The sequence below is a fragment of the Delphinapterus leucas genome, chromosome 3, assembly GCF_059928025.1.
Source record: "Delphinapterus leucas isolate spDelLeu-1000000601 "Yukka" chromosome 3, BTC_Dleu_Yukka2, whole genome shotgun sequence".
NCBI classification, from domain to species: domain Eukaryota; kingdom Metazoa; phylum Chordata; class Mammalia; order Artiodactyla; family Monodontidae; genus Delphinapterus; species Delphinapterus leucas.
Window position 1 is genome coordinate 63076594 of NC_143131.1, and position 12556 is coordinate 63089149.

Consider the following 12556-nt stretch of genomic DNA (forward strand, 5'->3'; position numbering starts at 1 on the left):
CATGTTTATTTAAGGAGTAATTATTTTACTTTCATTTCAAGCCACTAGCATTCATAAGGATACAAAGAAGGCACATACTAATCACATTTTCTGTTACTTTTAAGGACAAATAACGTGGACCTCATGTTTTAGATGGTTGGTGGTGAAGATATTTCCTGGCCTAAGAAACAGAAGCTGCATTTGGCCCCATGTTGGTTGTCTAGCAGCTCCTTATTACTGGAAGCAGCCTTAGGGAATTGCTGTCAAAAGGAAATCTATACCCAAACTTCCCCCTTTTCAAGTAAAAAAGTCCAAATCCATTGCTTTATAAAACAGTTCTTCCTGGAATTCACTGAATCTGGTGAAATAAGAAATTCTCAGCCATATCTCACACAAGGTACCTTTACAAATCACCAAGCTACTATAAAATGCAGGTATACTATCTGTATCTTTCAGGAAAGCCCATATCTGTGTACTAAGGATTGTATGAAATAGGGAAGAGGGCCTTAATCCAAACCAATCAATCAAATGTATCATCATAAAAAAGGAGGGGCACATGTATGTTTAGGGGTTTTTATTTTCAAGGAAAATTATGAATTGAAAAGTATAGATTTATACATGTAGACAAGTTATCTCCACATCACGTGTCAGTGAACCTACCTGTGTATATTATCTTGGCCAGAAGGGACTACACCTACGTTGGCTACGTTTACAACCTTCTGAAGGATCACAGAGGAAGTGAAATTCTGCGGTGCAGCAATAATTACAGTAGAAGTTTCATTCATTCCCGTTAGCATTCCTGTAAGAGCAAAAGGCGGCTCCCTTTTACTAATTTCTTTATGAAAATTACATTAAACAATTTAAAATTCATAGCCAAAATTTAAAAACTTTTTAAGAGAACAAATACCACTTCAGAATGTAATTTACAAGATAATTTTCATAAAATTAAAATGAACTGCAACTGATTAAAAAATTTTTTAAAATCCTCGTTGTGTTGAAAAATGTGTAAAAATGCAGTCAAACATCACTCTTAATAACCTGATTTTAAATACTAAGATTGATAAAAGCATAGAATCACAAAGATAAAATTCCAATTTCACTCCCTTTAAAATATACACAATTAATTTGGGCTTTATAAACTATTAAGTTTTTACTTTTTAAGAGTTTTTTTTTTTCCTTCTCCTTTTCATTCAAAGATCTCTCTTACCGAATGCTGCTTCAGAACAAATCAAAGTGTTTCTGGAATAACTAGCAGCGTTACACAATGAATGGTCTCAATATAATGGATCAAAGTTATCTCAACAGTGACTGAAAGTCACCAAACAGTTACGTGGTTCTAAAACATAGACAAGTATCTAAGCTACACTTAGTGATAACAGTGTTTGCCTAGTAAGTGGAACTATGGTTACTGACAAAAACAACTGAAATTTCTGAAGCAAAAACATTTGAACACAAAGGAAACAATGTAAATTGGAAAAACTTAAATCCCAGAGACATTTCAAATAATATTTAAGAAAGAAACTAAGTTAAGCAAAATCATGAACAAAAACCATATAGAATTAACACAAGGCATGCCATTAATATCAGAATCTTATATACAAATGTTCAAAGGACAAATTCAATAACATATCAAACTCTTGGAACAAATACTGAAATTAAGTACCTGGTTAAAAAAAACCAAAATAGTTATAATAAATGCCATCTATCTGGATCTGTGATATAGGTCATTGACTCCTAACGGTATCTACTAAAAATGATTATCTTTTGATACATATGATATGTGTACAATAGTTTATAAAATTTACGAAAATGGTAAAAGCTGATTTTATGTTTTCAAAAGGCCCTCCACCTTTAGGATTATGTATTTAATTTTGTTATTTATTGCAAATACAACAGAAACATTTTAAAACCCCTATGATTTAGCAGCATGAAGACTAAAGCCTAACACTGTAAAAAGACTTACTTAGCTTTTAACAAAGAACAGTTTTTACTAGCCACTTTCAAACTCGGGGACACTATGTTCTGTCTTAGACTGTATAACTTCAATATTAGGCAAAAGCTTTAAAAACCACACAAGCAAACACTGCTTTTAAGTAAAGCACAGTGGCTGCTGACATAACACTGCTGAGAGATGTGTGTACTCATTTAGGATTTAAACCTCCATTAAGCTCTATTGAAGAGCAACTTCTGAATAAATGAATGCAACTATGTTTATGTTAAAAGCCTGTTTCCCTCCGCCTGTAATTAAAGGAAATGTTGTACAAAGCCAGTACTTTTGTCAAGCTCCTGTAAATGGAAAGATGGATAGCACTCAGAGAAGTGAATGCATTGCTTCATATTTAACCTTAACACTCTTGTCATTAATGGTTTGTCTAACTTGGTCTATAAGAGACAAGGTATTGCTCCACTGAAGTAAAATTAAAAAAAATCAACTAAACCATGCTTTTCAGAACAGAAGATTCATTATCGCCAGCTAATGTATTGGCATAAAGCAAAGTAACATGCTATCAAGTAAGGCACACATTCAATCTGCCTTCCCACCCCCCTTTATTTTTAACTCATGCTGTTTTATTGTTATAGGCAATTTGTACCACTCAGCATGACAGTGTAAACTGAATCAAGATTAATTTACATGCAAAAGAACACTTAGGAGAGCAGCATGGTAAGCAAATGTATTGTCTCGATTGCTGAGGTGGAAAAAGAACCTGGAAAGAAAAAAAGGTGCTCTAATTAAGGGGCATCAAATATGATTGCCTGCGGTGGTTAAGGGCCAGAAAATAGTGAATGTCTGGCCATTTAAAGAATTAGCATCTTGCTAGCTAGCAACCCAGAAGATGGAGGTATAAATCATAATGAAATTAAGTAGCCATTCTAGGTTTCTTAAACCAGAGATTTTTTCTAAATGAAAATATATCAGGTATTCTTAAATTAACGAGAAAGAAAAATATGCCAAGATATCATTAAAAGTTTTTTCTACAAAAACAGACTTCAAATACTATACAGCCTGCTCGTGCATAATAAAGGTAAAGTTACTGGAGAAATATTTTAAAATTCTCAGATACAGAAGTTGTTGCTTCATTAGAATTTACCTAACTTTGGTGAGGCACTGGACAGCACTTAATTTAGGTTAATCAGCTGTAATTAACTGCTAAAATGTAAATAAAATAAGAAAAGAAAATTTTAAAAATTTCTTGTAAGTTTTAGATTTCCAATTTAATTCATAAGAAGAAAATGAATAAGAGGAGGAAATTTGGAATAAGCAGTTGGCTTGGGTCTCTTACAATTAAAACTGCTTCAAGAAATGCAATTACATTTTTAAAAGTAAAACAGAGATCCTATTGATAGTACTGAAATCATCCCAGAGCTAGATCATGAACTAACTTTGCAAGGCTCAAAACTCATAATAATGAAAAAAATATGGCTTCTGGTTAAGGCTCATAATTTGAATACTCTGGATAACTTCAAAATATACAATAAACCAATCTTTTGTTTAGTACTTTGACTACCAACCTTATAAAAATGCATGTTTGGTCATGGAACTCTAAATGCAACAACTGAGAAAAAGTGATAGAGCAGGCTGTATATTAGGAATAAAACATTTCCGTTTAAAAAATATTAATCTAATATGTACAACCTGTTAGAAGTATTCTTATTTAATATTATATACACTTTTCAAATATGCACATCTGTATAAAAATAGAACCATATTTCTGTTTTTAATTATAATTTCTTCAGTTAAATCCTAGTTAATACATTTAATACATTTCTTGAGTCTTGAAATATATGCCCTGTGAAATGAGATATTAAGTGTGTAAATTCATTTTATTTAAAGTAGAAAAACAAGTTAAAGCTAGCATGTAATGATGCACAAATTTATTGGCATTTTAACTTCCCGAAGTTTGCACTGATAAAATCTGAGGAAAGTGATTTTTATTCTGATTTAGAATTTTCAGTTAATGAGTCATTTATAGGTATCTTCTGCAAAATAAGCTAAGCTCTTCCCAGAGTAGTATAACAAATAAATACATGTGTAAAGTTGAGAATTGAGACCTCTATTACCAAAGCAGCTGAAATCTAGAACTAAAAGGATGCTATTGAAGATTCTTTAAACCTGCGGTAAATTTGTCAGCATCAAGTCCCACATCAAAGAATGAACTTAGGAGGACAGAAAGCATGATACAGAAATGCCAAGAGACTTGCAAGGATTTACAAATACTCCATATAAACAAATTTTCAAATAGCTTTATTCAGAGTAGCCTTTCTGCTCTATTAAACATAGCAAACAGCTGCCAGATTTATTCAGACAAATAATCAACAACCATAGAAGTAAAATGGCAGAAGAAAAAGGAATTTTGGCAACATCTCCACAGAGGACCACAGCTGTTCTCCAAGCGCTCCTCTCTCACGTGATTACGGTTCTGTATGGCTAGTCAGGGACAAAAATCCCTCAGTCACAGCAGAGCACAAAAAACTTGATCAAAATATCAAGTACATAATTCTAAACCAAAGTTGAGGAAGAGAAAAGATATACAATAATCTGCTGCTTTAGAAATGCTTTAGCTGCACTTTTCAAAAAAGGAATATCCCCTTAACAATAAATGTGCCAAGACTTTATTCAGTCCCTATGTGCCACTCACCTGGGTTTGCTGAGCAGGTGTAAAGCAGAGAGGCAGGCTTTAGCCAGCAAAGGGTAAGAATAGCAAATGTAAGAATCAATTCAATTGGTCAATAGAAAAATAAAATCACATATATGACTTTCTATAGCAATAATCAACATCCAACAAAAGTAAACTCAAAGATGGATTTAGTCATTCTTTTTTATCACTTAAAAATAAGGCAGAATAAAAGGTTACTATTAATTTACAGTCGTGTATGAGATTTTCTTTGTGAGATTCTTCTACAACAGGTCCTTCTGACATTGTGAATTGCAAAGGTTCATAGTTTAAAAAAAAAAAAAAGCCTCTGGCACTACATGATAGAGTGCCAGGAAGCAAGCCCTTCTCTTTAGGTGTAGATATTTGTGTTTGCCTGTACTTTGTGAAAGCTTGACAGGTATGATTTAATGACCTCAAGATGAAGGGAATCTTTGCTAACCCCCTCCAAAGAAAAAAATAGCCTAGATTCACATAAACTTTAAAATATTGCTGACTATACCATTTAAATATGTCCTAGTTTTTATAAATTCAATTCTTAATTAAACACATAAAATGAGACAGTTGTTTTCCCTTATTCATACATGACAAAAATTGTTTTTATTAGAAAGTATGCCTAACTCTAAGGCAAGCCTAAGATATTAATGCTTTCATTATGCTGAAAATATTTTTTTTTTTTGGTGCTTATTTAAAAATGTTTCAGCTCTGATATAGCCTGACAGCATAGCATTTCTTCAATACAGAATAAGGTCAAAAGAAAATGGAGGTATTTTAATGCTATAATTAGGATTTTATTTTGAAGGGTAGGGCACTCTAATGTGTACAGGGAAAAATATGTTAGTAGAACACGAAAAACAGTTCTATAGTGAGAGGAAATACAGAAACGTAACATGTATAGTGATGAGACTTTGCTAAGTCCCAAATTCCTGACATTTTCACTAATACAAAACACATGAATACATCATTAGATTGACAAACCAAAACTCCAAGAATTGAAAAGTTAATTAAGAATCAATTTATTATTTAAAAGACATATTAATCAATTTGCAAGTATGCCAGGAATGTAGACAAACATATACCTTTAAGGTTATTTTATAAACGCAAAGCATTAGCAAAAATTGGAAGACTGTGCATTGACATCTGTTAATGGCTATGTACATATGGTAATTTATTTTAGAGACCAGCCAGAGGAATGAGCACATGTTATTTGGGATGCCAATTTCTAGTAAATCGTAATCATCTCTCACCTTGCTCTTTCTTAAAATCTTTCTCTGACATGGCCACAGGTAAAAGCAGTTCTCCAACAGGAGGCTGAATATTAACACTGAAGCAATCATCCTTGGTACTAAGGAAAAAACACATTAAAGCTGACTAAATGCTTAATAAACAAACATTCTTCTTAATACTATGCAGTTAAATAGGTGCAATGAAAGCATACAGAGATCTGCTTGGCTTAAATATCACAGCTAAAAAAGGTCTGAAATATTTCTCGACACTATCAGCAGAGAAATACATCTGTTACCTGAACTAGAAAACATATATATATATTTTTTTTACAAAAATATGCAGTTATGGTAAATATGCCATTTGACATAGAACTTTTAAAAACAGGTAAGCAGCAAGGGTATATATCCATTACTATCAGAGGAACACTTAATGCAGCTTATCTAGTAGAGAATATCTTATCTTCAATTTTGTGGTAAAAGTGTAGAAAATGGAGTGGCTTAGTCTTAAATAGTTAAGATATGTCTTTTAAGATATTAATTTTTAAATAAATAAAATGGAGTGACCATACCGTGTTAAGATATGTGTGAAAAAAATAATACCTCATCTGCAAACTTGCTTTCTTAAAACAAAACCCCTCATTTTCTAGTAGCATTATTCACTGACATTATTGAACATGTGGTGAAAGTTTTTCAAATTACAGGATATGAAGAATTTAGGAAAGGCAACTTTCTATTTTCATCATACAGAAAAACAATACTGAGTGCATTTATTTCATTTAAATCTCATGAAACTACTATCTTTATTAAAAAATTACTAAAACTGCTTTAAAATGTTTTAAAATTACAAGCTTGAAGTTAGGTTGATGAGTGTATCAGTTCGCAATGTGTTTGGCTGCAAAGAAGCAGAAAATCCAACTGACAATTTCTTGAGAGATGGGTGCTTATTGTTCAGTGTATAAGTAATCCTGTAAGTTACCAGTCAAAGGCTGGTTCAATGGCTTAAAGATGCTGTTAGGAACCCAGGCTTCTCTAGCTTTCAACTCCTCTAGCTCTATCTAGTGTGTTGGTTCTTATCCTCATGGTTGCCAGATGGCTGCTGTATCTTTAGGTACCACTTTAACATTCCACTGAAGAAGGAAGAGTGATGATGGAAGAGTAGTGAATAATGGAGCCAACTGACAACTAACTACATGATTTTTCCTACAACACATTCTTATGAAGGCTGATCACATGGCTAAGATTCCTATTTCTGTACTACTTATTCTCATGTACTTCCTTGAAATAAATTTCCTATTAATTGAGGTAACAATATTGTTACCTCATTGAGGTAATATGCAGCATGACTATAAGCTGATCTCTTAAGGTGCAAAAGCCGATTATAAAAAGCCATGTGAGGTAACCAGAATTCAATCAGATAGCATTTTAAACGTAGATGGAATTATATGATGCTGAGAATTTGAAATTGTGCAGAATTCTGTCAAGTTCAAAAGTCTTTAAGCTTTTAGACAGGTATAAGGAGCAAAATAAATGCAGAATCCAATCAAGTATTAAAAAAAAAAATTGAGCCAACTGAATCCGTTCCTTTTTATCAGGAAAGCAAAAGCTTTACTGAAAGTCCCAGGGAAGGAATTCTAGTTTTGTGTTAGAACTGGGTCTCATGGCCAGTGGGAAGATGGCTAGGGAGATGGGAATTGTGGATAAGAAACACCAAACATTAGGTTAAGAAAAATACTTTCTTGAAGGGTGGGGTAGGGACAAATATTAAAATATAAAGAAAGAAAAGAAAATCCACTTTGATTTTATGCTATTATATACTATAAACTTTTAAGCTGCCTTATTTTTTTAAATGGAACAAGGTACGGACTAGACTAAAAAAAAACAAAGAATGTTTTGAATTATTCACACATGGATTGCCCAAGGCAAATCAATAAATCCAATTTATTTATTAATTCAATAAACATTTACTGAATACAAACTTGATCCCATGTACTGTGTGAGTGTCTGGGGATTTAAAGACAAGTAAGATTGGCCCTTGAAGTTCACAAGTTTAGTGAGAGAGAAAGAGTTCAATTATGTTTATAACAGAAAGGTAAGTGCTATGTTAGAGACATGTGGAAAGTATCATAGTCCAAGGAAGAGGGGCTGATTAATTCTGCAGGAGAGAGGTAGAGATAAGTTTACTTCCAAAAGGAGGGAGAGGAGCATTCTAGGGATTCTACACCTATGTTTTGGGAATGGTGAGCAGTGTGGTGTGTCAAAAGATGGGATTGGGGGCACACTGTAAAGAACAGCATACACAGCATGACCATTAGTCCCAGTTCTCCCATGGCAGTTGTCCTGGAATCTTGTTCAGTTAATGTCTCCTTTCACTCTCTGAAGTGTCCTGATTTGTATGACAAAGTGTATGATTACTTTACTCTTATAACTCAGACAAAGGTGCTTCAAAGTTTCCTGGAAAAAAAAAAAAGGAAACTACCAGAGACTTCTGACATAGGAAAAGAAATGACCCCATATGTATTTTATAAACTGTGCTGGCGGTGTGTAAAGGTGGAGTACAGGAGAAATCCAAGGCAGGTAAATCAGGAAGGAATCTAATTAACAGTCTAGGCAGGGGTTTTTAGCACTGTGTGTTTTACTTTAGTACATCCTAACAATGAACCGAAGAGGTAGCTTCTGTTACCCCTAATTTATTAAGAGAAGTTAAACAACATGCCCAAGGCCACACAGCTAGTATGAAGAACACAGCAGCACTGGGATTTGAACCCAGGTCTATCCTACTCCAAAGTCAGCTATATAATGTTTGCTGCCATATATATATGTATTTTATTCCACTATACAATGTTGCTTCCCTAGGGTGGGTAGCACTGAGAATGGGGGAGGTGCGGGTATTTTATAGTTAAAAGGGACAGATCTGGTGACGGATGCAAGGAAGAGACTTTGAACTGTCTAACGTGAATGACTGGGGGGATGACTTCCTCCACTGAAGAGGAGTTTTGGGGATTAAACAAAATGATTTGGATTTAATCATGTTTTACTTTGAGTACCACTGAGTTACCCAGGAAGAGCTATTTAGCAGATAATTGGAAATACAGATCATGAATCAGAAAAGAGGTCAGGGCAGTATATATGAGTTTGGAAGTAACCAGAATGGTACAGGGAAGGGCTGAAGCCTTGTAAGCAGATAAGATCATGTAGGAAAAAAGGATATACCAAGAAGAAGGATAAGGTGGAAACCTGGGGAAGCCCTGCATGTAAGTAAAAACAGAAGTGGTGCAACTTGCAGAAGAGCCTGGAAAAGAGTGGCTGGGGAGAAAAGGTGTGTGTCAAATACTACAGGGAGGAATAAAAAGAAGCACGTGTAAAAGCTAGAGGAAGAATGCAGAACGCAGTGAGTTGAAGGTGAATGGAAAAACTGGCAGGGAAAAAGATGGGACAGAAAGCAGCAGAAGCTTCATGAGGACGTAGAGGCAAAAGAAAAATGCTTAAAGAAACTTGAGCATAATTAAAGGCTGGTGCAACACAAAGAAATAGGGTAAGGTCTTAGAGGAGGTAAATGAGGTTGGGATTAAGAGCATAATAACTAGGTGAATGGGTCAGCCCTGGAATGAAGGAGGATATTTCTTCCAAAATCAGCAGGGAAGGAGCTATTAAGATAGAAGTGTTGGACTTCCCTGGTGGTGCAGTGGTTGAGAGTCCGCCTGCCGATGCAGGGGACATGGGTTCGTGCCCCGGTCCGGGAAGATCCCACATGCCGCGGAGCGGCTAGGCCAGTGAGCCATGGCCGCTGAGCCTGCGTGTCCGTAGTCTGTGCTCCGCAACGGGAGAGGCCACAACAGTGAGAGGCCCGCTTACCGCAGAACAAAACAAAACAAAACAACAAGATAGAAGTGTTGAGGGTAGGGCACTTGAAGGATAAGACCAGGCTGATGTAATGGAAGGCTAAGTCACATTAAGAGAAATGTAAAGGCTGATAAAGGAGTAAATGGATAGGTATATATATCATGAACTAATTTAGTGTTAAATATAAAACTTTGGCTTCAGATAACTGGATAAATCAGTGTTCTCCAAAGTGGGAAAGGACAAGGCACTCCCCTGAGGTAGAAAATCCACTGATTAAAAAAAACCCTATCAATTATATTTATTTTTTTCTCATTCTATCTGAAGTTCTCTCTCTCTCTATATATATTTTTAGATGTTGGGGGTAGGAGTTTATTAATTAATTAATTTATTTTTGCTGTGTTGGGTCTTCGTTTCTGTGCAAGGGCTTTCTCTAGTTGTGGCAAGCGGGGGCCACTCTTCATTGCGGTGCGCGGGCCTCTCACTATTGCGGCCTCTCTTGTTGCAGAGCACAGGCTCCAGACGCGCAGGCTCAGTAGTTGTGGCTCACGGGCCTAGCTGCTCCGCGGCATGTAGGATCCTCCCAGACCAGGTCTCGAACCCGCGTCCCCTGCACTAGCAGGCAGACTCTCAACCACTGTGCCACCAGGGAAGCCCTGAAGTTCTATTTTTGTCTGTACATAATATCTTAGTACATACATGTTAGCACAGTGAGACACACACACACAATACATATAGGGAGTGTGTAGTATAAATATTTTACTCAGACGTATACAATTTTAAAAGTTAGGGACCACTGGGTTAAATTACACATACTACACTATCTCTACTTATGTTTTCTTTTAGATTACGGGTGAAATGACCAGCCTTCTCCTTTCCAACACTCCTGAAAAGGATCCCATTTACCTCTTGGTTAAAGGTAACTCTACAGCACTGATGCCCAGGGAGAAGGGTGTGAGAGCGGAGAAAAGAAGGGAAAGTAGACTTGCCTTCTAAGGCATATATGAAAATCAAGGTGGATAAGCAGAAGGCTTAAGTTTGGGGGGAAAAAGGTGATCCTGAAATGTCCCCACAGGCAACAACCCATGTGTTAAGAGATAAATATATACTATTCAACTTGACTGGGTATGTTTCACTTTTGTTACTTTTGGGTAATGCATGTTTTATTTTCTGTGGTTGGTGAAGTGATTAACATGTTATTCTGTATGAGAAACGAAGGATATAAGTTCATCCAAAATGGGTCTTATGAGACAAATGTAATAAAACTGGAATATTGCCGTGGCAGACACTACTTGTTGCTTACTCAGTATTTTTTTTTTTCCTTTTTCTTCTTTACTGATATAATCCTGATTTTGTTCAGGTAGACAATGTGCCCACCGGAACACTCTCTTCTCAGGCTCTTGTAGCTAAGACTGATCAAGTGACCCGGTTATGACCAATGAAGCCTGAACAGAAGTCTGCTGGGGACTCCTAGGAAAGTTTTGCTTTTCTTTTTTTTTTTTAGTATTTCTTTTTATTTTTTGGCTGTGTCGGGTCTTAGTTGCAGCACGCGGGATCTTACATTGCAGTGTGCAGGTTCTTTGTTGCAGTGCAGGCTTCTCTCTAGTTGTGGCACATGGGCTCCAGAGCATGTGGGCTCTGTAGCTGTGGCATGTGGGCTCTGTAGTTGCGGCACACGGCTCTCTAGTTGTGGCGCATGGGTTCAGTTGCCCTGCGGCACGTGGGATTTTAGTTCCCCGACCCGGGATTGAACCCGTTGTCCCCTGCATTGGAAGGCGGATTCTAAACCACTGGACCACCAAGGAAGTCCCAAGTTTTGCTTTTCTGACACAGATGTGGCTCCTCCCTTCATGTCACTTCTTACCTTTTTTTTTGGCCTAGAATGCAGACAGAATCCTGGAAGTAGAGAAGCCATCTTGTGACCCCGAGGATGACTGGCACATGCTAATGAAATTAGCTCATGGAACAAAAAGTTGGAAAGACCTTATACCAAAAGACATTGTGGAGCTACTCCAGCTGCTCTTAACTGTTGTCCTGTGTTCTTCTCGTACCAGGAGAATAATAAATAAACCCCTATTTGGTGAAGTCACCACAGTTAGGTTTCTGTTACACACAACTGAATGCAAAATCTAATTAATATACATAACACACTTCATAAGGCAGTCTCAGCTTCTAAGCAAGGTTTGGCTTAGCAGGGAGTAAGATGGAATGTTTCCTCTTTATTTGGGGGAAAATTTACTTTCATTTATATTAGTGTTCTAGGATGCTCTCCATAGTTTTCATGCGCCTCCTTTTAAATATTTTGCCCTTTTATTGTTTGCTTCTCTCTCTTCTTCTTTTCTTTTGTCCCGCTCTTTTTCCTCTCATCTTCTTTGGTTGAACATGGGGCTAAACATAGCTATCTTGACATGGATAGGGGAATGTCGAAAATGAGTAATGATAGATGTAAATTTAACAGAATTAACAGTTTACCAGATCAACAAACTACTATTATTAGGCAGCTCTAAATAGCCTAATTACATGGGATCAGATGGTGTAACAGTTTAATGTAAGACAAGATTCTACCTGTTTTATATTTAACTGTAATGCATATACTTGTACTACATATAATCTCATTCCACAGACTCCTACGATCCAAACTGGTAAATTTTCTAGGTAAGAAATGTGCAAGTAGTCTAACCATTGTGAGACTCAAATTTCCTTATCTATGAAGTGAGAAAAATGACACCCTTGTGGGCTCGTTTTAACAATTAAATGAAATAACATAAGCCAGTACAGTGCTTAATGCATAACTGATACTCAAAACCTACATCCATAATAGGGAAGTATCATAATTTATTTAAGCATTCCCCCATCAATTCT

At 36.0% G+C, this 12556-nt stretch overlaps 1 protein-coding gene across 2 annotated transcripts in view; it reads right to left on the reverse strand.

Annotated features, from left to right (window-relative positions):
• The window catches only part of AP3B1 (adaptor related protein complex 3 subunit beta 1), a 276365-nt gene that overhangs the window by 11133 nt on the left and 252676 nt on the right, over window positions 1–12556 (reverse strand). For both annotated transcript variants that reach the window (XM_089909045.1, XM_022594378.3), the window contains 2 exons: window positions 5879–5976; window positions 640–778 (listed from right to left, as the gene is read on the reverse strand). In XM_089909045.1, coding sequence (XP_089765171.1) covers window positions 640–778; window positions 5879–5976 — 237 coding nt within the window. The remainder of the gene's footprint in view (window positions 1–639; window positions 779–5878; window positions 5977–12556) is intronic.